This window comes from Phacochoerus africanus, chromosome 3, assembly GCF_016906955.1.
Source record: "Phacochoerus africanus isolate WHEZ1 chromosome 3, ROS_Pafr_v1, whole genome shotgun sequence".
In the NCBI taxonomy this organism is placed as follows: Eukaryota; Metazoa; Chordata; class Mammalia; order Artiodactyla; family Suidae; genus Phacochoerus; species Phacochoerus africanus.
The window spans coordinates 26,764,448-26,789,248 of record NC_062546.1 but is presented as its reverse complement, the minus strand read 5'-3'; the positions used below and the strand labels follow the sequence as shown (position 1 = coordinate 26,789,248).

The 24,801-nt window shown below is 54.5% G+C and overlaps 1 protein-coding gene across 1 annotated transcript in view; it reads left to right on the top strand.

Annotated features, from left to right (window-relative positions):
* Nucleotides 1-24,801, top strand: part of EFCAB8 (EF-hand calcium binding domain 8) — a 55,702-nt gene that overhangs the window by 14,701 nt on the left and 16,200 nt on the right. Inside the window, exons 5-19 of the mRNA XM_047771317.1 lie at nt 2,714-2,849; nt 4,725-4,830; nt 5,049-5,133; nt 5,674-5,798; nt 7,644-7,717; nt 9,529-9,659; nt 13,720-13,787; nt 14,131-14,282; nt 15,910-16,047; nt 17,611-17,724; nt 19,089-19,316; nt 20,346-20,416; nt 21,495-21,699; nt 22,780-22,989; nt 23,991-24,125. Coding sequence (XP_047627273.1) covers nt 2,714-2,849; nt 4,725-4,830; nt 5,049-5,133; nt 5,674-5,798; nt 7,644-7,717; nt 9,529-9,659; nt 13,720-13,787; nt 14,131-14,282; nt 15,910-16,047; nt 17,611-17,724; nt 19,089-19,316; nt 20,346-20,416; nt 21,495-21,699; nt 22,780-22,989; nt 23,991-24,125 — 1,978 coding nt within the window. The remainder of the gene's footprint in view (nt 1-2,713; nt 2,850-4,724; nt 4,831-5,048; nt 5,134-5,673; nt 5,799-7,643; nt 7,718-9,528; nt 9,660-13,719; nt 13,788-14,130; nt 14,283-15,909; nt 16,048-17,610; nt 17,725-19,088; nt 19,317-20,345; nt 20,417-21,494; nt 21,700-22,779; nt 22,990-23,990; nt 24,126-24,801) is intronic.

The following is a 24,801-nucleotide window of genomic DNA, read 5'->3' as shown; positions in this document are numbered from 1 at the left end:
CAACCAGGGCCTGGGAACTGGGTCCTGTGGTACCAGGTGTGGTGACCTCCATTTCAGGCCTGGTTAGGAGGCACTGTGGTGGGTCCATCCTAGGGGACACACTCTGAGCAGGCCACAGGGAAGCCCGTGGACTAGCAAGCCATCTCTCCCTGCAGGCAACCTGGAGTTGTTTTTTTCTTTCTTTTGTGCTGAGCCCACAGCATATAGAGGTTCCTGGGCCAGCTATTGAATCTGAGCTGCATCTGTGCCCTACACCACAGCTGTAACAACGCTGGATCCTTAACCTGATGTACCACAGTTGGAACTCCAACCTGGAGATTAATAGAGAAGGTGGTATAATGAAAACCACACAAGGGTAACTTCTAAAACAATTTGGGAGTTCCCATGTGGCTCATTGGGTTAGGGATCCGGTGTCATCATTGCAGTGACTCAGGTCACTGCTGTGGCGTGGGCTTGATTCCTGGCCTGAAAACTTTCGAATGCCGTGGATGCAGCAAACACAAAACAAAACAAAACAAAAAAACCAAAAAACCCAGGAACAAACCCCACAATTTAGTCAAGATTTAATTGAGGAATAGCCGAGACATAGGAATGATGACAGATTTTATAACCATAAAAGTCGACATGGAGGGAGTGCCTATTGTGGCTTAGCAGTTAACTTGACTAGTATCCATGAGGATGTGGTTTCAATCCTTGGCCTTGCTCAGTGGGTCAGGGATCTGGCGTTGCCACGAGCTGTGATGTAGGTTGCAGACGAAGCTTGGATCCCACATTGCTGTGGCTGGTGTAGGCTGGCATCTGCAGTTCCAGTTTCACCCCTAGCCCAGGGACTTCCATATGCCATGGGTGTGGCCCTAAAAAGCAAGCAAACAAAGTCAATATGGAGGAACTCCTGTTATGGCTCAGTGGTGATGAACCTGACTAGTATCTGTGAGGACGTGGGTTCGATCCCTGGCCTTGCTCAGTGGGTTAAAGAATCTGATATAGCTGCAAGATACAGCATAGGTCACAGACGTGGCTCTGATCCCGAGTTGCTGTGGCTGTGGTGTAGGTTGGCAGCTGCAGTTCTAATTCCACCCCTAGCTTGGGAACTTCCATATGCCACGTGGGTATGGCCCTAAAAAGCAAAAAAAAAAAAAAAAAAAAAAAAAGTTGACATGGAAACTTTTCTGGGTGTCGTTATCCTTGGGATATTTGATTCCCCAGGGTGATCTCAAGGGCCTGAAACAAGAGGCTTGTTCCAATTTTCTCCTGTTTATTTGCTCATCCTCTTAATCTGGAGGCCGTTTCTGGCTTGGTGGAGGAGAGAGCCAAATATTATTTCACCATCATCAGGAAAGGGTAACTTTGAAAAGTTGGCTCACCTGGACCGAGCGTGGGCCAGGCTCCCCCAAGTCGCCATCTGGGTGATCCTGCCGCAGTCCTGGGAGGTGGAGATGCTGTCACCATGGGAATGAGGAAGTCAAGACCTCAGGAAGGGACAGATCCCTGGGGCTCTTTTCACTTCAGAGCTCTCACTGCTGGGTCTGTTCACCACAGTCCCTGGGCCCCGACAGAGGGAGATACGGATTCGCCCTCTCTTCTGCAGAACACGGTAGACTCTCTTTTGTGACACGGTAGACTTTCCCGGTGACGAGGGTTATCCTTAAGCCACTGCCCAGATAACATCTGTGGCAACGTGTGGGAGGGCTCTGGTTGGAGTGGGAATGGAGATGCCTGGGCTCTAGTTCCAGCCCTGCTAGGAACCAGGACATAGTTCCAGGCAAATGGTTGTCCCCTGGGTCCCTGTAAGGTGAAGCAACACCACCTGTCCTACTGAGGTCCATCAGGAAATGTGGGAACATCTAGCAGGAGAGAGTGTGCTTGGCCCTTTAATAGCCAGATAGCTGGCTTAGCTGAGGTGGGGGCAGGAAAGAAGCCACTGGGAGGAAGCACTGAAGTTCCCTGGGAAGGCTGTTTGGCGGCTTCCTGAGAGGCCAGACCTGCCCCAGGGGTTGTTTGCTTTGTTCAGGCATGTTTTGCTTTGTTTTCATTTTTGGCTGCCCCATGGCATGCGGAGCTCCCAGGCCAGATATCAGATCCCTGCTCTTGAGACTTAAGCCACAACTAGGGCAGTGCTGGGTCCTTAACCCCCCGTGCCAGGCTGGGGATGGAACCTATGTCCCATTGCTCCCAAGATGCTGCCGATCCCGTTGCGCCACAGTGGGAACTCCACAGACGTGTTTTTGGAGATGAAGAGTTGTGTGCACGAGGCCCCAGTTTATCACTGTCCCTTTGTTCTACTTCTGTCTCATTCTTGGGCCCTGTTCCCCTCTCCACCTCAAGGGGTAGAGTAGTTGCTGGAAACACCGTAGGTGTACAGTTCTTGTCTCAAGCCCCGCTCCACTTGCCTTCTGTGGGCCGTTTTTCCTATAAAATAATGTTTGCAAGAGATGTCTGTTCCTTGTCTCCTGTGGCCCAGCCCATCATGAGGAAGCTGACTGACTATTTCATAGGATAAACTTTTGCTTTGGGAGCCCCGTCTCATCTCAGCATCATACATGCGTCTCCTTTCTGGCCACTGTTGTTAATGGTGACAGTCCCCTTGGAGGGGGGCAGAACCCACGTCCCCGTTCTCGTGGCACGTGCGGGTAGCTCCTGCTGGCTTTGTCCTTCCTCCCCTGTGCTCTTTGTTCTGGGTTTATTTGGGCTCCTCTCTCATCACCTTCTGCAGGAGTCACAGGTGTGAGATTGTGAAGGTGAAGTTTTTAGTCCAGCAGCTCAAAAAGATTGGGCATTTCCTGACCGTCACCAAGGATGGAATCCTGCAGTTCTGGTCGGGGTCCTTCTCGCTGACCAGCTCCTTCAGGGTGAGTGAGGCCCCCACGGGTGGTCCTAGAGCCTCTGCCTTTGCTCCTGGACTTGGGCACTTGCTCCTGGCAGAAGTTCTGGGCTCCCCATGGGACCATGATCCTGACATTTCTCTTCTGAAAGCAGGATTCCACCTGGATGCTCATTGCTCTTGGCTGTCCAACAGACACCCCGAGCCCACTTTGTCCAAACTGAGTGTTCCTGTAGGCCCACCGCCCCGTGCCCAGCAGGCTTCCTCCTCCTGTGCCCCTGGGCCAGTGAATGGCATCTCCAGTCCCCAAGGTTCTCATGCTAGAGATTAACTCTCTTTCCTTCCCTCTCGCACCCACCCCTCACCAGGTCCTGCTGGTTCAGATCCTCTGCTTGGACCTGAGGGGAAGTCATGGTGACTGTGAATGTGGGCTTGGGAGCCCAGCTGCCGGGGGCAGGACCCTGACTACACCACCTTCCAGCTCTGGGACCTTGGAAAGTTACCATATTGCTCTCTGTGCATCAGTTTCCTCATCTGTCAAGTGGGCTCAGTCATAGTACCCCTCACACGGCTGTTGGGATTTAATGACATAATCTGTGTACTGTGCTTGGAACCGTGCAAGGCTTGAAGCATGCACCCGATAAACGAAGCTGACATTGTCATGGTCTTTGTGCCATCAGCTCCTGACCAAGTGCAGGAAATGATAAAATACTAGGAAAACCTGCTGTGGGCCTGGTGTCGCCGGGCCAGTCCAGAATCCTCCAGTAGCGGAGGCAGGCACAGCTCTGGCGAGAAGGCTGGGTGAGCGTGCTGTGTGGCTGCACAGTGTTTCCTGCTCGCATGGGGGGTCACCCCTGGGGCAGGAGGATTCTGGGTCATCCCCCCTCCCCCCGCCCCGTTGCCGAGGGAGGGAATCAAGGCTTGTGGAGTTCCAGTGACTCTCTAATGTGCACTTGGTAGCCCAGGACCAAGGGGGTACCTGTGTTCCTGAGGCTGGGGTTTCTCTTAGGCCCGCCCAGGCTTTGGCCCTCAGAGGTCAATTATATCTCAGTAAAAATCGGAGAAAAAAAGATTCAGGCACAGAGTGGAAAAGTCAGTCTCCCTCTCCCAGACTCTGATTCCTCTCGCTGGAGGCAACTGCTGTGACCAGGGTGAAGGCACCCTGCTATGGATGGCCTGTACACACACACACATTTCTTTTTAAATATGCAAATGGTAACCCATTCTAATGCTGCTTTTCCAATTAATAATAGATCTTGGCAACTCTTCTGTATTATATGTACACAGTTCTCTTGTGTTTTTTTTTTTTTTTTTTTTTTTTGCCATGCCCATGGCATGTGGAAGTTTCTGGGCCAGAGATTGCATCCGAGCCACAGCAGTGACTTGGGCCCCTGCAGAGACAATGACCGATCCTTAACCCGCTGCGCCACGAGCGAACTCCTGCAGAACGCCCTTGTTCTTAATGTCCAGGCAGTGGTGGGAGGTGTGGGTTTGTGTAAGACATCCTTTCCAGGCAGTCTTGGTCTTTTGCTGTCATAGCTGGGCAGCAGCTCCTCTTCCTGCTGTGTGTCTCTGTAAGTATGTGAGAACACATCTCTTTGGAAATGGTCCCGGCATCACAAACTATGCACATTTCAGATTTGGCGAGCTCGTCAAACTGCTCTGAAGAGAGGTTTTGATGACGTGTGTTCTTTAGGCCCATTTTACACATGTGGAAACTGAAGCTCGGAGAGGTTGTGGTTTTATCCAAGGTCTCAGCACTGGTAGTTGGTAGTGGTGGTGGGCTCCATACCAGGTCTGTGCCTGGCCCCAGGGCCTCAGGTTCAAGGGGATGCTGCGCTTCTGGTGTGCTCTCCCTGACCAGCCTCCCCAGCCCAGATCTCCTCTGCTCTCCCTCTGGCAGCTTTACCAGATCCAGCCACTCCACCACCAGCAGATGTGGGTTGTTGACATGGCATGTCTGCACAACATGAATCTTGTTGCGATTGCATCGACCGACCAGAAGATAGGTGAGTCCCCGCAGCTCTCCAGGACTGCTCCCAGCTCCTGGAGGCCATGCACTTGCACGTGGAGAGGGCTGTCGCCCAGCCAGCTGTGAGTGTGGATTCGAGTGCCCTGGGAGTGTTGCCTGGTGGTGAGCGGTGAGGCTGTCCTTTCACCAGAGACCCCTGAGGCCTGGGACGTGGGTTTGGGTCCATATGTGCCTTCCCCTCTGTGTCTTCCCCAGAGTTCTTTGATATCAGTAACCAGAAATGTGTCCGGGCCTTCACTTTCATCGATCTGGACAGCTGCGTCCTGACCATGGACTACTGGTGTGTCTCCTGGGAGACTGGTGCTGGGTCTTGGCACCAGACCCACCACATAATGGGGCAGGGGACCCCCATAGGCCTCCGTGGAAGCATCACTGGAAAGATCCCCCCCTGCCCCGCCCCAGAGCTGCTTCTCTCTTGGGTGCCCTGTCATGGTCACTCAGACCTCAGCGTCATCATCATCGGCTCCCCTTCCTCTCCCTCCCTCCACCCCAAGTCAGCCGTCAAACCTGGCCTGCCTGCCACGGCCGAGGGCTCCGGGAACATCATGGTCTGTTAGTAGGGTGACTTGACAAAGAGCAGCCTAGGCCCAGGGTTTCATTTATTTTGGCTTAAAAAAAATCCTGATTTCTCTTGGTCCTGGTTCACCGCTGCTCTGGATCTGGGCAGCTGGGCACATGTGTGTCAGCTGTTGAGGGCAAGGCTAGAAAGTTGTGTGGGGTCTGCCCTGGCTCCCAAGGTAGAGGCCGGGGGTGGGGAGAGGGTTGCAGCTGGACGCGCCCAGCCGACTCCTGGGCCTCCTCGACCTCCCTCTTTCCCCAGGTCTGACTGTCGCAGAGCTGTGTTCTGCTTTGGGGACACCAAAGGCAATGTCATCATCTTCACCTCTGACGATGTGACCAACGGGCTGTTCAACCCCCAAGTCCTCCCCAGGACCTCCAAATGGGGTAGCGGAGATGTGGGGAAAGGGGGGAGGTGGTCCTGCCTGGGGTGCTCCTCTCTGTCCTGCCCCTGCTCCAGAGCCCTGGGGAAGGCACATGCTCAGCTCAGAGCTGCTGGTGGGAGACGGGTGGCCAGGCGACGGCAGGATACGGGAGGGGGCTGGGCAGAGGGGCAGTCTCTCTGAAGGTGGGAGGTTGTGCATGTGAGTCTGTGTAGGGGTGGGGGCTTCCAGATGCTCCTCGTCCCAGGAAGAAAGAACCCATGGCTCTTGTAGGACCGCCTCTGGGTCGTGGGGAGAGAACACCAGTTTCCTGCGTGGTGTGAGGAGGAGGGTTCTGCTCTCCTTGGCTGGGGGCTGCCTGTGAGTGGGTGGGGTGGGCAGGGTGCCCGGCAGGTGGACCTTGCGGGGCCTGGAGAAAAGCCTGACATTTACTGAGTGCCTAGGGCACTTCACCTCTGTACTTCCCAGCTGCCAGGAGGGGCGCTGTTGTCACGGCCCATTAAGGGAGGCAGAGCGGGGTTTTTGGGAGAGAAGTGCTTGCACAGACCCTACAGTGGGTAAATGGTGCTGAGATCGGAGACAGGCAATCTGTTCCAGAGCCTGCACTTTAGTGGCTTGCTGAGCTGTGTCTCAAACTGACGAAGTGTTGGCTGATGCTGTTTAGGGCCGTTCTGCCAAAGGGCATGAGACTCCGAGGGCCTGGGACTGTCAGGGACTCATCTGAACTGGATCCTGCCTGGGGTGGAGCCTTCCACCTGCAGTGCTGGGTCTCTAGGCTGCTCCACATCCAGCTAGAGGAGGCTGCCAGGGCCCCAGCTCCCAGGGACACCAGCTTTCCTCCATCCAGGACTCCAGAGCTGCTGCTTGGGCTTCTAGTCAGAGTTTCCGAGCAGGACACTGTCCAGGAGCTGCCAGGCCTCGGCGACACCTCCTGCCCAGCTTGTTTGGGGCAGCAACCCACTAACTGGACAGAAGAAGGAGCCTGCCCTGGACACAGCAGGGGGCTGGCACCCCACTGTGCCTGCCTTGTCAGCCTCTGCCTCGGGTGCCCACCCTGTCCTCACCCATCCCACGCTGGTTACTCTGTGCCACCCTGGGAATTGGCTCAGGAGGTTGTGGTGGTCTTTGAGCCAAGCGGTGGACAGGAGATCGGAAGGGAGGCACATGAACCTGGAGTGTTGCACGAGAGTCCTTCCACATCACAGGGTGACCGAGGGCTGGGGACAAACAGAATGGGGGCTGGGAGGGGCTGGGCAGACCAGCTTTGTGTGACCTGGAGCCAGATGTTAACCACTCCCTTACTCGAATGGGGACGAGCACACTTCATGGCTTTGCTCTAAGGTGGAAGGAGAGGAATGTGGGAGGGCAGGGCTTTGCCTTGTGCGTTTGCTCCAGACATGCTAAAGACGTATGCGTGCTACTTCTCCCTGGAACTTGTGTTTGCTGGACAAAGTGGGGTGCATGTAGTTTGAAGCATGATAACGAACTCCCAAATGATTATTTTCAGTGTGAGTAAGAACTCAGGATCTCAGTTCATTCTCTACTCCAGCAAAATCGGAGCTCCCTAGTGGAGACTCAGCTGCTGGGGAGAGTGAGGAGGCTGGAAATCTGGTTCCAGGAACTGGCCAGGGGACTCTGGGCAGCCGTGTTTATCAGCCCAGGTCTGTTTTCTGGGTCCCGAATTCACCCCCCTGAATTCACCAGGGCATAGTGAGGCTGGAGCGAGGGTTTGGATGGAAAAGCCTTTTGAGACCCATGGGAGCTGCAAACCGACTCCAGGGGTCTTCTGAGTTTTGCTTGTCCTACAAACTGGGAGAGCTGATGACATGGGCCTTATCTCCCCTCTCAGATCACTGGACCAACATTTCCACAGAGAAGCTCTTAAATGAGAAGTCTCCTATGTATAGAAGTTACCGGCTGAAGGTAGGTGGGATTGGTCCTAGGCTATTAGCATGGTAATAAGCTATATGAGCACCATCTGAAAATAAATGCAGCAAGTGGATCTGCCCCCTGGGTACGGTCTTAGGCCTTGAGGCTTGGTCTCTGGGCAAGCCGTGGAGGTAGCTGCTGGATCCCATCCGCTCCCACTGCCTTCATTGCTCAGATACCACCTCTCCTGTGGCTGCAGTGGCTTCTCAGTGCTTCTCTGAGTCCTTTCTCCACTCGTGCTTTCTCCAGCAGCCTCAGGAATCATGAGCTAGAAATACAGTCATGTCCCTCCTTTGCTCAAAACCCCCCCGCAGCTCTCCTGTTTGAACAAGATCTCAAGTGCCGTAAGGGGATCTGGCCCCTGACTTGTCCCCAGTCTTGCTTTCTACCTTTCTTCTCCTCACTCTGCCACAGAGAGGCCAGCAGCCTTGCTGTTCTCTGAGCACTAAGCTCTTGCTCACCTCAGGGCCTTGACACATGCTGTTCCTTCAGGCTGCCGTGTCCTGCCCCATGTATGTTATACCCTACCCCCGTACTTCCTTCAGGTCCCTAACCAGCCAGCCTAGAACAGTCCTCTGCCTTTACCCTAACACCCTGACACCGTTTACAGTGTGTTTTTCCCCCATACCTCCAAATAATTCTCTGATGTGAGCTGGGTATCCTACAGTTCAACTCAATTCTGACACTGTCCACCCCAAGATAGTATCAGATCCCACAGCTTAAGGGTCCCCCAAGAGTGCCCTCCACTCCAAATGCCTATCACAAGTTCAGGTTATCATCTGTGCTTCTGACCCACCACTGGCTGTAAATCACAGCTTCTTCCCCCCTCCTTGGGTTTGATTAATTTGCTAGAACAGCCCACAGAACTCAGAGAAACACTTTAGTTTACCAGATCACCGGTTTATCATAAAAAGGTAAAACTTAGGAATAGGCAGATGGAAGAGATATGTAGGGAAGGCATGTAGAAGGGGCTGGAGCTCCCACGCTCCCTGGGTGCCCTGCTCTCCCTGTGCCTCCATATGTCCTCCAGCCCAGAAACTCTCAGAGCCCCACCCTTTTGCATTTTTATGGAGGCTTCTTTACAGAGGCACGATTGATTATGTCATTGGCCATTGGTGATCAAACCATCCTCCAGGCTTCAGCGTGACAGATGCTTGGGGAAACAGTGCATGCAAAAATGCAGCTCAGCACCTGACAGCCCCTCCAGCTCACCTCATCCATTCTTGTCCTGGAGAGGAAAATCTCTGGATTGGGAGGCCAAGCACTGGGCCAGATCACAGAGCCTGTCCAGCCATGTCCTTGACCCGAGGGACTTAGTCCTTGGTTGCCCAAGTTGCACCAGATAACATCCTCATGCACTGCATACCATGTCCTGACAAACCCAGAGGACAGGGGGGCACTGGGAAGCAGGACTCATCCATGGTGGGCTCCCCATGCATGACAGGGACCTGGACTAGGCAGACCTGGATCCATCCTTCCCCCCAGCTTGGGATGGGGTGACAAGCAGTGGTATTAGTATGTGCCTGATCTTGCCTGTGCACTAACTTATAAACAAGAGTTCATGTGACTAAGGACTCCAGTGCTTTCAGCCTGTTCCACTGACAAATGAAGGCCACACCCCTGGTCGCATGACCTGGACTAGGCTGCAGGGCCGAATCCCTTGGTCAGAGCAGTGAGCACTAGGAAGGAACCAGCTTTGGTCATCTCCTGGCCCATCTAGTCCCCAATACCTGTCATGGTCAGGGGGCTGGGCCTGGACCACTGTCCTTGGGTTGGATCTCCCGTCACCACCACTTTCTTCCCAGGCTCTCCATCCCAACTGGTGTCAACTGGTCAAGTTCATCCCCCAGCTGAATGTGGTGGCCTCCTGTTCTGCCATTGGCAAGTCCTCACTGGTGCTGACAGTATTGCCGTCCAAAGCCCCGGAGAGCCTCAAGTAAGGAGCACCTCTCTCCAGGCTGAGGTTGGGGAGGGGGTGGGGGGGCTGGGAGGGGGTGGGTAGTGACAGTCACTCCGGGAGTCTGGCTTCACTTCAGCCACATGTGACCATCCCTGTGAAGAGAGGGCTGCCTCTGGGACAGTGGCATCTCCTGTGGACAGTGCAGTGTCCTGTGGGTCCTGCTGGGTTTGAGGAGGACCTGTGAGTCCTATGGGCCAGCAGTGGGGTATGGTGGTTAGAACATGGGCCCTTGAGTCTGTTTTTTTTTTTTTTTAAATTGAGATTGTTGAAGTTCCATCCATGGCTCAGTGGTTAACGAACCCGACTAGGATCCATGAGGATGTGGGTTTGATCCCTGGCCTCACTCGGTAGGTCACTGTGTTGCCATGAGCTATGGTGTAGGTTGCAGATGTGGCTCGGATCCCACATTACTGTGGCTGTGGTGCAGGCTGACAGCTGTAGCTCTGATTTGACCCCTAGTCTGGCAACTTCCATATGCTGTGGGTGTGGCCCTAAAAAGCAAAAAAAAAAAAAATTGAGATTGTCCACTTTGAAAATTGACATATTAGTTTTAGGTATACAGTGTAATGATTTAATATTTGTATATATTGTGAAATGACCTCAGTAGGTCTAGTTAACATCCTTTAGCCACACAGTTACATATATTTTTTTCCTCTGTGATGAGAATTTTTATGGAGTCTGGTGTAATTATCCTTCTGGCACTGTCACCAGCAGCAAAAACATGAGGCTTCTTTTATCCACCAATTTATACACAAAACTCAGCACAGAAGCTGGCACAGTGTAAGAGGAGAGTCTGAACAATGTTTTCTGAGGGAAGGAATGAATGTGAGTTGCTTCACCTCTGTGAACCCTATTTCCTCCTCTGTAAAATAGGGGTGTTCACAGCCCTTCACTTACCCAAGGCTGACTTGAGTGAGTGCTGCACATGGTGTGTGGTCAATGATTGGCCTCATGAATTCTTTGGAGGTGGTTCTAATTTATTTCCTTCATTCTAGATTCCTCTAGCTAGAGTGAATTTTTTCCTCTTCTTTTTATTTTTAAAATCATCTATCAGTCACACAAGTGTATGTGCATATATTATCTCTTAAAAAAAATGAACATTATAAATAAAGATGGAATCTGTGTCATCCCTACCTCCCATTCAATCCAAGTCCTGAAACTAACTGCAGGGTAGGGGAGGGGAGTATAGGCCTGAGGCAGTGAGGGTGGGAGGGGTGTGGGAGGTGGGAGGTGAGGCTGGGGGTGCTTCAGTCTTGGTTTTTGTGCTTTGAGTAGGGGTGGTATGGTGGGATTTTGCTTAGAGCAGGTTTGCTGAGCTCCGTCTCTCTGCTTTGGTGGGAGTATTACCTCTTGTCTGTGATGTGTGTTTCATTCAGCTTCTTGTTTTATTGGGTCTCAATGGTAGGAGGACATCAAGGGGATCACCTCATCCTGGCCAGGAGGGCCCTCATGGTCTGGCCCTGCCACCTTCCCACTCTAGCCACACTGCCCCCTTGTGGTTTAGGCATGTTCCCACCCCCAGGCCTTTGCATTGCTCCTCTCTGCCTGTTGTTTGTTTGTTTTTGTTTTTTAAACATTTTATTATGAAAGATCTCAAACACGCAAAAGTAGAGAAATAGTATAATGCTTTAATATCACTAGTACCCAGTTCAAGTTAATCTTACCGCAGTTGTCCCAAAAATATCTTTTTACAATAATTTGGAATTGGATATAGACAAGGTTCTAGGATGGTTTTGAGCAGAGGCTCTGCTCTGTTGCAAGTAGACTGTATATATGTGGGCAGGAGGGGACATAAGTTGCAAGTAGAGTGTCTGTGGGTGGCTGCTCTCTTGCAAGTAGAGTGACATATAATATTGTATTAGTTTCAGGTATACAGTGTAATGATGCAAGTTTTTGGGCAGGAGGGGAGATGGGGCACCAGTGAGGACGCCATTGTAATAACTGAGGCTGCATGTGATGGTGGCCCCGAGTGGAGATGGAGGGATTTAAGATGTATTTTGTGGGTAGGTTGAACCCCCTTCCTTCTTGTCTGAATGCAGTCTACACACTAGCCAGTAGGTGGCACCATTGATTGCTGGCTAGTCTCTTGTTCTGGTGATGACCCCCCCCTTAGAGCATGGCCTCTGCAGAGAGAACCTGGCACTGCCAACCCTGCCTCTGGAATCGCCCTTAGCCTCCAAGGGAGTGTGGGCCTCAGGGTCTGGCTTCCTGGCAGCTGGCCTGAGCTGAGTTCTTCAGGTGTTCAGATCAGCAGGGAATCTGAAGGAGGAGGAGCTAGAGTGGGGGTGGAGGGATCCCGGGCTGAGCTTGTGGACTGACCCACAGCATCTCCCCTGCTTTCCTCTCATTTCTGCCACAACCACCTAGTTGAAGCCGTTGCCCTCTCCAACCTGAACTGCTTGCTGTGGACTTTTTCCCCGTGTCCCCTCTGAACTTCCAATCCCTTCTCTGCACAGCAGCCACCTGCACACCTGCTCTTCTCCAGCCTTTGTGTCAAAACCGCCTGTTTATTTCCCTGCAGGACTTGCCGTGGTGTGTACATGTCCTTCTCCCTGTCCCTCTGTTCCTTTACTTGGTCCTGCTGTTTTCCTCAAGAAGGAAAGCCCCAGTGCAGGCGGGGGCATCGTGTCTGTGCCTCTGGTCATCCTGGAAGGGCATAGGAGGCAGGAAATCTTGGTTGAATAAATGGGTGAATCAGCCTGAAATAATTTCTAGCGACTTTCTGTGACTGTTCTTCCAGACTGTTTCTCTGTACATATAGGCATGGAGGGAGGGGGTATCTGTTTTGACAATACATGTATTTGACACATTTTTTTTGAAATCTTGATTTTTAGAGGAATCCTTCTGGCTGTGGAGTGGCGAGCACAGGGGAGTGGGAGCAAGGCTAGAGGTTGAGAGATACACCACCACCCCACCCCCACCCCCCACCCCCACACCGGGAGGCCGATGCAGACATGCAGGGGACCTAAATTAAGTAGAGGCTAGGGCTGTGGTGGGACATGGGTAACAGGGCTTTGGGGCCCAGCTGAATAAAGGGAGGGAGGGCAGGAGAGGAGCCTCCAGGATGACAGCCAGGCAAATGGCTTAGGCCCCTGGGCAGTGACAGAGGAGCAGTGCAGAGGCAAGTTCAGTGAGGGTGTGCTTGGGTAGAGGGCTGGAGTGCCCTGCAATGGGGGCCTTTGTTGAGTTTGAAGGAAGAGTTTGAGTAAAAGTGACTGGCAAGGCAGGATGTGTGCATACGAAGGAACAGCATGTGCAAAGGCTTCCAGAGCTTCCAGGGTTCTCGGGCTTTGAGGGCCACTGGGCCTGACCTCCCCCCTGACTTTCCCAGGACCCCTGCCTGGGTCCCCCTGGCCTTCCTGAGCCCTACCTGTCCCTGCCACACCTCTTCCTTTCCTGGAGCTCCAGTTCTTGAGCCTCCTGCCTCTTCCTGCTGTGCTCACCTGGAATTGGAATCCTGACCCCCATCTTGTCAAGCACGTGCCCTTGGGCCAGCTCCTTAACTTCTCCTTTCCCTGCCCTCCTTGTGGCACTCGTCAGATGATGGTCTTCAGGGTGGTGTGAGGAGTCCAGGTGACCCACGAGACAGCACCCCGAACAGGGACACAGCACCCAGGATCTTTGTTCTTTGCTCTCCTCCCCTTTTGGTTGGGGTGGGAGGACACCTGTCCCCATGTAGCCAAGGTGCAGGTGCAGTTAAGTTTCCCCTGGAACGAGGCGAGTGCAGTATGGCCACAGTGCCTGCCCCTGCTCTGGAGCTGCTGTCACCTGCAGGCCACAGGTGCGCGTCTTCTCCATACTCAGCTGATTTCAAGCCTGGTAGGGGCTGCTTCTCTGCCTGCAGTGCTCGGTCCTGCCTTGGCTGCAGGGCAAGCCTAGGGTAGGGTTTTGGGGGTTGCACCCCTCCTTGGGTGGGGAGATAATGGCTTTCCCCCCACACCCGTCTCCCAGCAGCCCTGTCTCCAGCTCCTCCATACCCCAGGCTCAGAAGATCCTCCAAGGCTGCCAGTTACAGCCTCCTCTTTTGCTGTTGTAGGTTTTCAGTGCTGAATTTAAGAAAAGGGATTCTTTGCTTCGATTACTGCCCAGAAAAGAACATCCTGGGTGAGTGAGCTTTGTGGTCTGGTGAAAATAGGGTGAGGGCTGTTGGTCTGGCCGATGTTGCTGGTCTGGCGGAACTAGGGTGAGGGCTGCTGGGGGCATGGGGACCACTAGGCTGAGGAGGAGGCCTTGCAACGTCTGGCCTCTGGCCGCTCTGGTCCCTGCTCCTGGGCACCTGGAGTAGAGTGGTGACACAGGCTTGCTTGACATGGTGGGGTGGGAAGGGCAGAGGGATGGATGGTAGCAATGCCGCCACCTGCCAAACCTGGCTGGAGTCCAAGGCCTGGCCCCAAGACAAGGTCTCAACATGGGTCTCCAGTGGCTGATGCCCATTTTTCAACTCCAGTGACTGGTGGCTATGACCCCCTCATCCGCCTGTGGAACCCCTTCTTCTCGAAGAAGCCCCTGTGGCTGATGAAGGGGCACCAGACCTCGGTGACACACATCCTCGTGAACAGCAACAACAACAGCATCCTGCTCAGCATCTCCAAGGATAAGGTCTTGCCCTCGGGGAGCTTGGCTCTGATGCCCTCCACTAGTTTCAGTTCCCCAGCAAAGATGCCGGCAGTTGGCAGGAGCCCGAGGCCCAGGGCAATGCTGTGACCTCCCTGCCCTTGGTTCCACCCTGGCCTAAGGCCTAGAAGGAGGTACCCCAGGTGGCACTGCCAAGAGGAGGCCATGAGTTTCTGACCGTCCCGAAAGAGGCCTGAGCCCAGTTCCCATGGAGTCCAGCCTGGCTTCTCACTTTATGGTCCTGGGTGAGGCCCTTCCCTTTTCTGGGGCTCCTCATCCAGAGCATGGGTGTGGTGTGGTTTAGAGGAGAGCTGGTGGTCAAAGCGGTGTCATGTCTGGCATGCAGTAGGTGTATAAGACATGTGAGCCATTCCCCTGCCTTTGTCCCCCCTCCCTCAGGTCCAAACCTGCTCCTCCCAGCTCTCCCGGTGACCCCTTAGCAGCTGCCCTGGCTGTCAGGGCCTGACTGGTCCTTTCCTAAATGTCTGGGATTCCCTGCCCAGGCCCGTTACCTTGCTCCTCTGAGCTGTGGGTTCAGGGTCTCACCCTGCTTGCTGGGCTGCAGGGGATGCAGGCCAATGGTTCCAGGTGCCCTCCTGCAAGGGACAAATTTGTGTCTCCTGGGACTCAGTAGATCAGGAGCTGGCAGGGTCCTTGGATCACCAGGCCATGCCCCGCAACACATCCCCACACTCGCCATTGTCTGAAATTCTGGCAGCCTGGGAGGGGGACATCACCACTTCTTCTTCTTCTTTTTTTCCTCTAGGGCCACACTCACGGCATATGGAAGTTCCCAGGCTAGGAGTCTAATTGGAGCTCTAGCTGCCGGCCTACACCACAGCCATAGCACCGGCAGATCCAAGCCACATCTGTGACCTACACCACAGCTCACAGCAACGCCGAATCCTTAACCCACTGAGTGAGGCCAGGGATGGAACTCGCGTCCTCATGGATACTAGTCAAATTCTACTGAGCCACGACGGGAACTCCTGGGCATCACCACTTCTGATGAAGGATCTGAGGCTGGAGGGGTGGGCAGGGGGACGGGAACAGACTTGCCCCAAACCTTCGTGGTCAATGATGGGCAGACCCTGGATGTGGCCTTGGAGTCTGGTCAACTCAAAGTCCATGCCCTGGCCAGCTTGCTGCCGATGCCTCGGAGATGAGTGTCCCTCTGGGGACATGTCCTCCATTTCGGAGGAACTCGAGGGGGACAGGCTGGCCTTTTGGCCTTTTGGGCAGTTAGGTTGGCAGCTCTCTCTATGCCTCATCTGGCTTTACTTTGGGGAGGCTGGAGTGGGAGCGAGAGTCTGCAGGGGCGTTTGCTGCCTTGCATGGTCTTCTTCCTCAGCTGGTGAGCCGCTGCTGCTCAAGCAGGATAGAGGCGCTGGGGGAGGCTGGGGAGGGTGGTGCTTGCTCTTCTCATATGAGCATAAGCACAGCACCTCTGGTGCAGAGTGGCCATTGGCGGCAGGCCCTTAGCGAGGTGGGTGTGCACTGGAAGTGCTTGCACTGGGGCCCTGGCCCTGCTCCAGGAGCAACCCCAGGCCTTAGGTGTCGGCTGCATCCCCAAAGACCCATTCTTGGCCTCTCTGCCCCTTCACACCTGCAGAATATTCGCGTGTGGGACATGCAGGACTACGAATGTCTGCAGTCCTTCTGCGGGAAGCTTTTTGCTCTGGGACACCGGCCTATCACCAGCGCCTACTTCCACAAGGATGACAACAGCCTTGTCTGCAGCACCTGTTCAGTGAGTATTAGGTGGAGGGTGGCCGCCACAGCCGGGGCCTGTAGTCCGTGGGACACTGAGGGTGGTCCCATCATGCCCCTCCTGAGACTGCTTTGTGTCATGAGGACAAAGCTACTGGGCTCTGTGGCCTGGCCCGTGAAGCTCCTGTCTCTTGGGATCCCCCAGAGGACTGTTTGTAGGCCCCCAGCCTCCTCTGCGATGCTCTCCTCCCCACCCATTCATCCTCCTGACCCTCCTCCTGGAAGCCCCCCATGTTGGGTTAGAAACCCCACCCCCCACCCCGGCTGCTCCAAGCTCCTGCATCTCCTCTCAATAACTCTGCCCTGTCACAGTCACATGATTGTCTTTCCTGCCAAATCTCAGGAGGGTGGGACCCACACCCGAGCAGCCCCTCTGAGGGAGAGACCCAGTGTTAAGACTGTCTGTGAGCCATGATTTAGCTGGTGCCCAGGTGAGGCCTGTCCTGACCCTGGAAGACAGGATGGTCTGGGAGAAGCAGAAGAAGCTGACCGTCCAGGGTGGCAGGGGGGCCTGTGACAAGATGGGAGCTTAGGGGCTGTCAGCGGATGGGGAGGCTCTGTCTAGAAAGGGAGACGAGAGTGTCTCCCTTTGTGGTTGAGAGGCAGTGGTAGCCCCACTGAGGTCTTCTCTCTGCTGTCCAGGCCATCTAGCCAGGGGACACATAATGTGTCCTTGTGCTCTTGGCTGGCTCTCCCAGATGGCAGCTTTCTTGAGAAGGAAATTGGTGGCTTCCTTCATCTCTGCTGAGTGCCAGACCGGCTGCCAGCATTTATTGAATTAAATAGACCTTTGGGGAGTAACCATTGTGGCCCAGTGGGTCAAGAACCCGACTAGTATCCATGACGATGTGGGTTTGATCCCTAGCCTTGTTCAGTGGGTTAAGGATCCAGTGTTGCTGTAAGTTGCAACGTAGGACACAGATGCTGTTCAGATCTGGAGTTGCTGTGGCTCTGGCGCAGGCCAGCAGCTGCAGCTCTGATTTGATCCCTAGCCTGGGAACTTCCATATGCTGCAGGTGCAGCCCTAAAAAGAAAAGAAAAAATTAGACCTTTGAAGTTCATTTCAAATCATCAAACATTATCAACCCTTTTCCTTTTGTTAGGAGGGGAGTATATATTAATTAGACATTCTCCTATCCCTTGAGGAACCTATAGGGTGGAAGGAGAACAGATACATTTAGTAGCAGATGCTGTGTGTTATGAGGGAAATGTGTGCTGGGTGCTTCGTGGAGCACAGAGAAGACCCTGAGCTTGGCCTACCCTGAGGCAAGGGTAGTCAGGGAAGGCTTCCTGGACGAGTGGACGCCAGATCGAGGTCTTATGCTTCTCAGGAGTTATAGAAGGGACCTTGGACTTGGACTTTGAGATGGTAGGAACACTAGGGCTTAGGAGCCCTGACCTCGGAAAGTGTGGGGGCCATTAAGTAGGGGCGAGAGGTATCAGCAGGCCTGCATGCAGTCAAAGATGTCTTGGTGTCTCACTGGAAGTTTCTCCCTGGGGCCAACCATCAGGCAGGGCCTTCTGACGGCCTCCCCACCTGCAGATTGGCATCCTGAAAGGGTACTTGGAGACGCAGGGCCCTGGGAGAGCAGAGGCGAAGACCACGACTTACAGCTCGCCGCTGTGCGCCGTCCTCTACAGCAAGGTTTTCAAGCAGGTGAGCGGGCAGCAGCTCGTCTCTGAGGCCAGCATCAGTGCTGGTGACACGGGGAGCGAGCAGAGGGTGGAATGGGCAGAATTCTCACGGCTTGGATGGTGGTGTAGGGCCGCAGGAGGCGGGCCCAGTTGAGGTGGGGGCTCCACCACATGGTCAGAAGGTCACCAAACTGCCCTGAGCCTGGTGCCGCTGGCTACCGCCTTGGGTCACTTCTAGCGGGGCAGCCTTCTTCACACTGTGGGAGAGGGAACACGAGGTTGCCAGGGCAGGTGCTGTTCCCAGGGGCCATTTCCAGAGAAGCCCTGTTTCGACTTGGTCCTGTGAGGGAGGGGAGGGAGGCCCAGGTCGAGGGCAGCCCCTGGTCTTGTGTAGAGATCTCCGGTGGGCAGGGCTGCAGGGCACATGGTTTCTGAAGTGTGGGGGACAGAAAGGGCTCCTGGGGCCTCCGCCCTCTCCCCCCGGATCCCTTTCCTGGCCTGGGCGCTGGCAGGGCAGGCTGCCTCTGCTGTGTGGTGACCTGGAGCTCGCGAGGCCAGAGCTCACCTCCTCGGGCTTCCCTCTCGTTCTGGCTCCTGACACCACCCCCCCTCATACCTTAGGGCTCTTTGGTGCCTTCAGAAAGTTAAAAATCCTCCTTCCCCAGTGTTTCTAGCTGTTCTTAGCAGCAGGGTTGGTCTGCGATAGCCTTGCCTGCTCCTGTTGCACTGTCACAGTTGTAATGTTGCCTTAGGTGGAGTGACCCACCTTTACGCTCAGCTTTTCCCTGCTTAGGGGGCAGTTAGTGTATTCCTGTCAGTTTTTATTTTGATTATTTTTTTTTTTGGTAAACGTCTTTTCTGGAGTAGAGATTATTTGTTCTGGATAGATTCTCATAAATGCTATTTCTGAGTTAAAGGGGATTTTCCTGAACTCTTTCCTTCAAAAAAATGGTGTCAGTTTGTACTGCCTGGTGCCCCAGGGCAGAGGAAGGCCTGTTTCCCTTGTGGCTCAGTGGTAATTAACCCAACATAGTGTCCATGAAGATGCAGGTTTGATCCCTGGCCTTGCTCAGTGGGGCAAGGATCCTGCCTTGCCCTGAGCTGTGGTGTAGGTCACAGACGCCGTTCGGTTCTGGTGTTGCTGTGGCTGTGGTGTAGGCTGTCAGCTGCAGCTCCAATTCGACCCCTACCCTGGGAACTACCAAATACCATAAGCGCAGGCTTAAAAAAAAAAAAAAAAGCTTATCCTGCAGCAGGAGGACCCCAAACACCTGTCTTCTCAGCGTGGAGTGGTGGCTGGGCTGCCCCCAGTCGTGACAGCTGGAGGCTGCCCTTGGGAGTGGGGGTCCTCTTCTCTCCGGGACCCCCAGCTGTGTGCACCCACAGGTGGTGAGCGGCTGCCTGAGCGGCGTGGTGAGTGTGTGGGAGGTCGTGTCGGGCAGGAGGAGGATGGAGTTCTCCGTGACTGGTGACCAGCATGTGGAGCTGACCGCCATGTCCCTGGACGAGTCAGAGGGGTGTCTGCTCACGGGTCTGCGGGACGGCACCCTGAAGATGTGGAACCACACCTCTGGTGAATGCCTGCTGACCTTCCCCAACCCGGACCAGATGGAGGTCAGTCTGGTCCCTCAGCTGGTGCCCCTCACAGCTCCCGTGACCCTGAGCTGAGACGCACTGTTTTTCACGCCTCCCTGAAAGCCTGTGCACGTGGACTGCCTGGCTTCATGCCTCTCTTGAGCCTTTGTGTTCTCTTGCATAAAATAAATGAAGATAGGGCCTGTCCTTTTTTTTTTTTTTTTTGCTTTTGCAGTCGCATTTGTGGCATAAGGTTTCCAGGCTAGGGGTCAAATCAGAGCTGTAGCCGCCAGCCTACACCAGAGCCACAACCACGCCAGATCTGAGCCTTGTCTCCTACCTGCACCACAGCTCACGGCAATGCCGGATCCTTAACCCAGTGAGCGGGGCCAAGGACTGAAACCGCATCCTCATGGATCCTAGTAGGGTTTGTTTCCACTGTGCCACAATGGGAACTCCAATAGGGCCTGTCCTAGATAGGCGTTCTACAACTATTAGCGACCCCTGCTCTTTTAGTATGTGAGCACTGCTCACCCGACAGAGCAGAGCTGTGGATGGCATTTCTGGCGTCAGGGTCATGTGATTCAGAGCCACCCCTGCTCAGTCCTCTTTGGGAAATGCCTGCCAGGGTTATGGGGACAGTTTGTGGGTGTGGCGGCGTGCAAAGCCAGCCGTCTCGCTTTGGGCCTTGAGCCCATTACTAACCCCTGTGTGACCTAGTTCTTCAGGTAACTCAGAAGGGGCACTTGGCCAGAAGCCAGGGATGAGAGGACTGGTCCAGGGTCCTATCACTCAGTTATTTGACCTTGGCCAAGTCCCTGTCTGTTTCCCTGCTATCCCCTTAGACGGTGGACTTGAATTCCCTGCCCATTCTGCCTCCTTAAGTTCACTGAGTGGATGATGTGATCTGAGAGCAAATTGAAAAATCCCTGGTGGAATTCATGACCTCAGGGGCTTCTCACCATCAGGGAGAGTTGTGGCTTCTTGGTCCAGTTAGGGAGATGTTTGGGGCCTAGAGCCATTTTCTCTGAGTTACCTTAGGGATCTGTTTCCTTTCATCTTCCACAGATTAGTGGGATCGTCCACATGAACAAAGTATTCTACGTGACGGGATGGAGTAAGAGAATCACTTACTTCATGTGCGTAGCTGGGGCGCACGCGGGGAGGGGAGGGCAGCTGACGGGGGAGAGCTGCACCCGAGGTGGTTTCCTCCATGCCTGGCTTCGCTGCTGGGTGGGGCACCCAGCAGGAAGTTAGTGGTGGGTGGTGTCTGTGGCTTCATCTCCTCACCTCTCCATTTATTCATCGCTCCCTGAAGCCCGTGTGTTTTAGGCTTTGTGCTAAGCGCTGGGGCCGAGTGAGGACAAGAATGATGGCAACGCCTCTCCGTCCCGGAGCTCCTGGGAGGCAGACGCTAGTCAGATAATTTCAGTTATAATGATAGTGTGTGGAGTGCTATGGCAAAATAAATACAGGTTTCGAGGGGGAGGGCGCAGAAATCTCATCTAGTCCCAGGGATCATCAGAAAAGGCTCATGGAGCTCCTGCTGTGGCTCAGCCATTTATGTACCTGACTAGTATCCATGAGGCCTTGCTCAGTGGGTTAAGGATCTGGTGTTGCCATGAGCTATGGTGTAGGTCGCAGACTCAGCTTGAATCTCGTGTTGCTGTGGTTGTGGCTGTGGTGTAGGCCGGCCGCTGTAGCTCTGATTTGACCCCTAGCGTGGGAACCTCTATATGCCGCGAGTGTGGCCCTAAAAAGCAAAAAAAAAAAAAAAAAAAAAAGGAAAAGACTCTTGTGAAGATGTCCTGGGGGGTGGGGCCTGAAGAGTGAGCAGGAGGGGGTCTCAGGGAAGCAGTGAAGGGCTGGGGGCAGGAGGGACATTCCATGCAGAAAGGACAACACATGCACGGCCCCTGCCTCTTCAGAGGGCCTTTCTAGGACTGTCGTTTCCCCTTCTTTCAACCTGAATCCTCACTCAGGTGTTGAGATGGGGCACATCTGTAAGATCAGTGTTTATAAAGCCCCGGGACAGGGAGGTGCATAGTAGGTGCTTAGTAAATGAGCTCAGCCGGGCAGAGCTTCAGCCCTGCTCCTCACTTCCTCCGGAGGCGTCCTCCTCCGAGTCTGCGCTCCGAATCCTAGAGGCCTTGCTGTTCTCCCAGGAGACCTTGAAGGCGGAGCTCTCAGCCCTCCTGCCTCCGGCCAGGTGTGCAGGTTCCACAAGACCAAGCCGGTGCTCTTGTGCTACCACTGGCAGACCTTCCACACGGAGGACGTCCTGAGCATGGCCAGGTACCAGAACCAGTTCCTTGGGACCTCCTCCTACAACGGGGACATCCTCTTCTGGAACATCAGCATGTTAAAGCCCATCTTCAACTTCAACGCCTCTCGGAGCCCCTTGCCCTTGCTGCCCAAGAGGGTATGGTCAGCAGGAACACACTCTTCTCTCTCAGCTCTGGGCTAGAATCACGTGGGGCTTGTCGGAGTGATTGGGGTTGGGGTATGGGGGAGGTTGGGGTGCACCTTGGGAAGTAGACGGAATGACGGTGACTAGTTCTGGAGGAGGTTGGGAGTCAGGTAGGTAGATGGTAGGTTTTTTTAAAAAATACTTATTTTCATTTGGTAGATAGGGAAAGAGGCACAGAGAGGTTAAGCATCTTGCCTGAGGTCACACAGCCAAGAAGTGATAGATGCAAATCCAGGCAGTCCGATGCTGGAGCCTAGTAGTGCTGGCCCTCTTCTCCTGAGGAGATTACTCTCTCCTTGAGGGTGGCTCGCATCTTATCCGTCGTTGCTACCGATTACCGCTCTGGGCTCGCTGGGCTCAGGGCAAGACTTAGGAAGTCCATACAGCCTCTGAATTACCACATTGTTGGAGATTAAAGCTGGAAGGGGCCTTTGGGGTCACCCCATCCAGTAGTTTTCCGAACATGTTGTGAAGAGATGCTTGGAGACTTCTCCTGGAGCCCCTGAGACTTTTTTCTATTTTACACTTTGGAGTTTCCCTTTAGATTAGACACAAATTCAAAAAGACTTGGAGGAGCTCAGCGGTTAATGAACCTGACTAGGATCTAGGAGGATGCGGGTTTGATTTTTGTCCTTGCTTGGTGGGTTAAGGATCCAGTGTTGTGGTATAGGTTGCAGATGTGGCTTGGATCTGGCATTGCTATGGCTGTGGTGTAGGCCAGCAGCTATAGCTCTGATTGGACCCCTAGCCTGGGAACTTCCACATGCCACCGGTGGGCCCTAAAAAGCCAAAAAAAAAAAAAAAAATTTGGAAACCGCTATCCATTTTACAGATGGGGAACTGAGTCCCTCCTTTGAACCATCTCCCACCCATGGGTACTTGGTGGTGGCCCAGGGACAGGCCCTGCTTCAGTGCCCATAAGGCCACTGGGTTTCTGGGCCCCAGAGGGTCAGGAGGGTTGGTGTGGGGCAAGGGGAAGCTTTCCTGTCTCTCAGAGCTGTGGTCTCAGGGGTGGCTCCCTCCCCAGCACAGGTGCAGGACGTGGCCAACTGCGAGACTGAGAGCCACAGGCTCAGCAAGCCCTGTGTGGAGCACAAGTGGGCATACAAAACCCCCATGCAGCCCCTGGGCTCTAGCGCCGGGGTCACTGCCAACACCAGCCTGAGGCGGAACCTGATGTCGGCGCCCCCGGTGATGAGACATCTGAGAGACAAGGAGCCAGCGGGGCCTGTGCCCCTGCAGGTGGCTGGCCGAGGAGGTTGGGCTGGGTGGGGTCCCTCCCTGCTTGGGCCTATGGCTGCCTGGGCCCAGTGCCTTCCCAGTGTACAGACCTAATGTCTGCGGGCTCGGGGGCAGGACCTGGAGGGAATTCCAGCCAGAGATCACAGCTAGGGGTTAAAGCCTTTCTCTGAAGCAGGACTCATGTCACCCTGGCAGAGATGAGCTGCTGGCCCGCCTCCTCCAACAAGCCTCCTGTACCTAGAGAACAGGCTGCAGCGGTCTGAGGCTCAGAGGCAGCCCCCACCCCTCTCCTGTTGAGCCCTGGCCTCTGCCCCAGAAGAAACCTTTCCAGTTTTGACTAATGGTCCTATTTTGAGGGTAGGAGGAAAGAAGAGGGGGGAGCCATGCTCTCCCTGCTCACACAGGATACTTTGGCCTCTGACCCTTGGCAGACAAAAACAGTGATCTCTTGTGAGGGGCCTGGGGACCAATCACGTTGTCTCAGCAACTAAAGTCTGGCTCCGGTTCCTGGGAGCTGGGGCTTGAGTGAGAAACCGCCCCTTCCCCAAGTACACAACGCTTACGAGGCGCAGGGCGGTCTGCATCTAGGCCTCCACGACCTGCCAGACCCAGTCCTGTTGTGAGATGGACCCACCTGTGTCACTCTGAGGCTTTCGCACCCTCTTGGAGGGTCCGCGTTGCACCACTGCGTTCTTTTCTTCTAGAGCAAGGGCTCTGCACCCTCCTCTCTCTGCCCTTCTAGCCAGCATGTCTCTTCCAGGTCAGAGAAGGGAGCTTCCCCGAAGGCCAGCCCCAGTCTCTGCCCTGAGAGTGGAAGCTGCCGGTAATTTAAAACAAGAGAGCACCGCTTCCCCTGACGTCTGAGTGTCTTTACGCCCAGGATCTACCTTCCACCGGAGGGTGTATCTACTGAGTGGGGCTGGGGTGGCCGCTCTTTCAGCAGCCCTCTGTTCCCTGGGGACCTTCTCCTGATGACCTAGGAGGCCCATTTTGCTTTCCAGAAACCTCTCAGCACTGGCAACCTCCGTCCGTCAAGAATACCCCATGGCAACCGGGCAGTTTTGGGAGAGGCTGAAAGGAGAAGGGGGGAGCTCCACAAGAAGCTGTTGCTGCAGTCCAGTGCATCGGTGGAAAAGGTTGGCGAGGCTCAGGCAGGGTGTGGCTTGTGAACCAGAGGTGGACAGCTGGGATGGGGCGGGGGGCCGGGGCCCAGCCTGGTTCTCCCCAGGGCCCGGAGAGGCACGTTGGAGATGATGGTACTGCTCAGGCTCTTGGCTGCTGAGCTGCTGTGTCTGGGAGGAGCTCCCCAGGGTCTGGGGTCGGGGGGTAGGGGCATTTAGGGAGGTGAGGAAAGGCGGCATTTCCAGAACCCCCTGTTAAAATGCCCTCCTGAGTTTTGCATGACATGTGAGCGGGGATTGGGCCATCTGTTCTCCCTTCCTCTGGTCTCTTTGCCCTCTGACCCTGGACGCATCACCCTGTGCTGTCTCCCCTGGGTGAGGTGACCTCTTAGGCGCCTTCCAGCTTTAATCTTCAAAGATAGGGTAATTCAGAGATTGTATTTCATAAATTCTTACACGAGTCAAGCGAGAATACAATTCAGAGCCATAGGGCACAGCAGGATTGCCCCAGGACGCAGCTCCAGGGGACCTGGGGCGGCGGCGGGGGTGGGGACTCAAGAACAGGATAGCAGTGTCTTGCAGGGCTGGGTCCTGGGGCGGAGCAGAGAGCACCTTCTTTCCTCCAAGTCCTTTTCTCTTTTTTTTTGGTCTTTTTAGGGCCGCATCCGCAGTATATGGAAGTTCCCAGGCT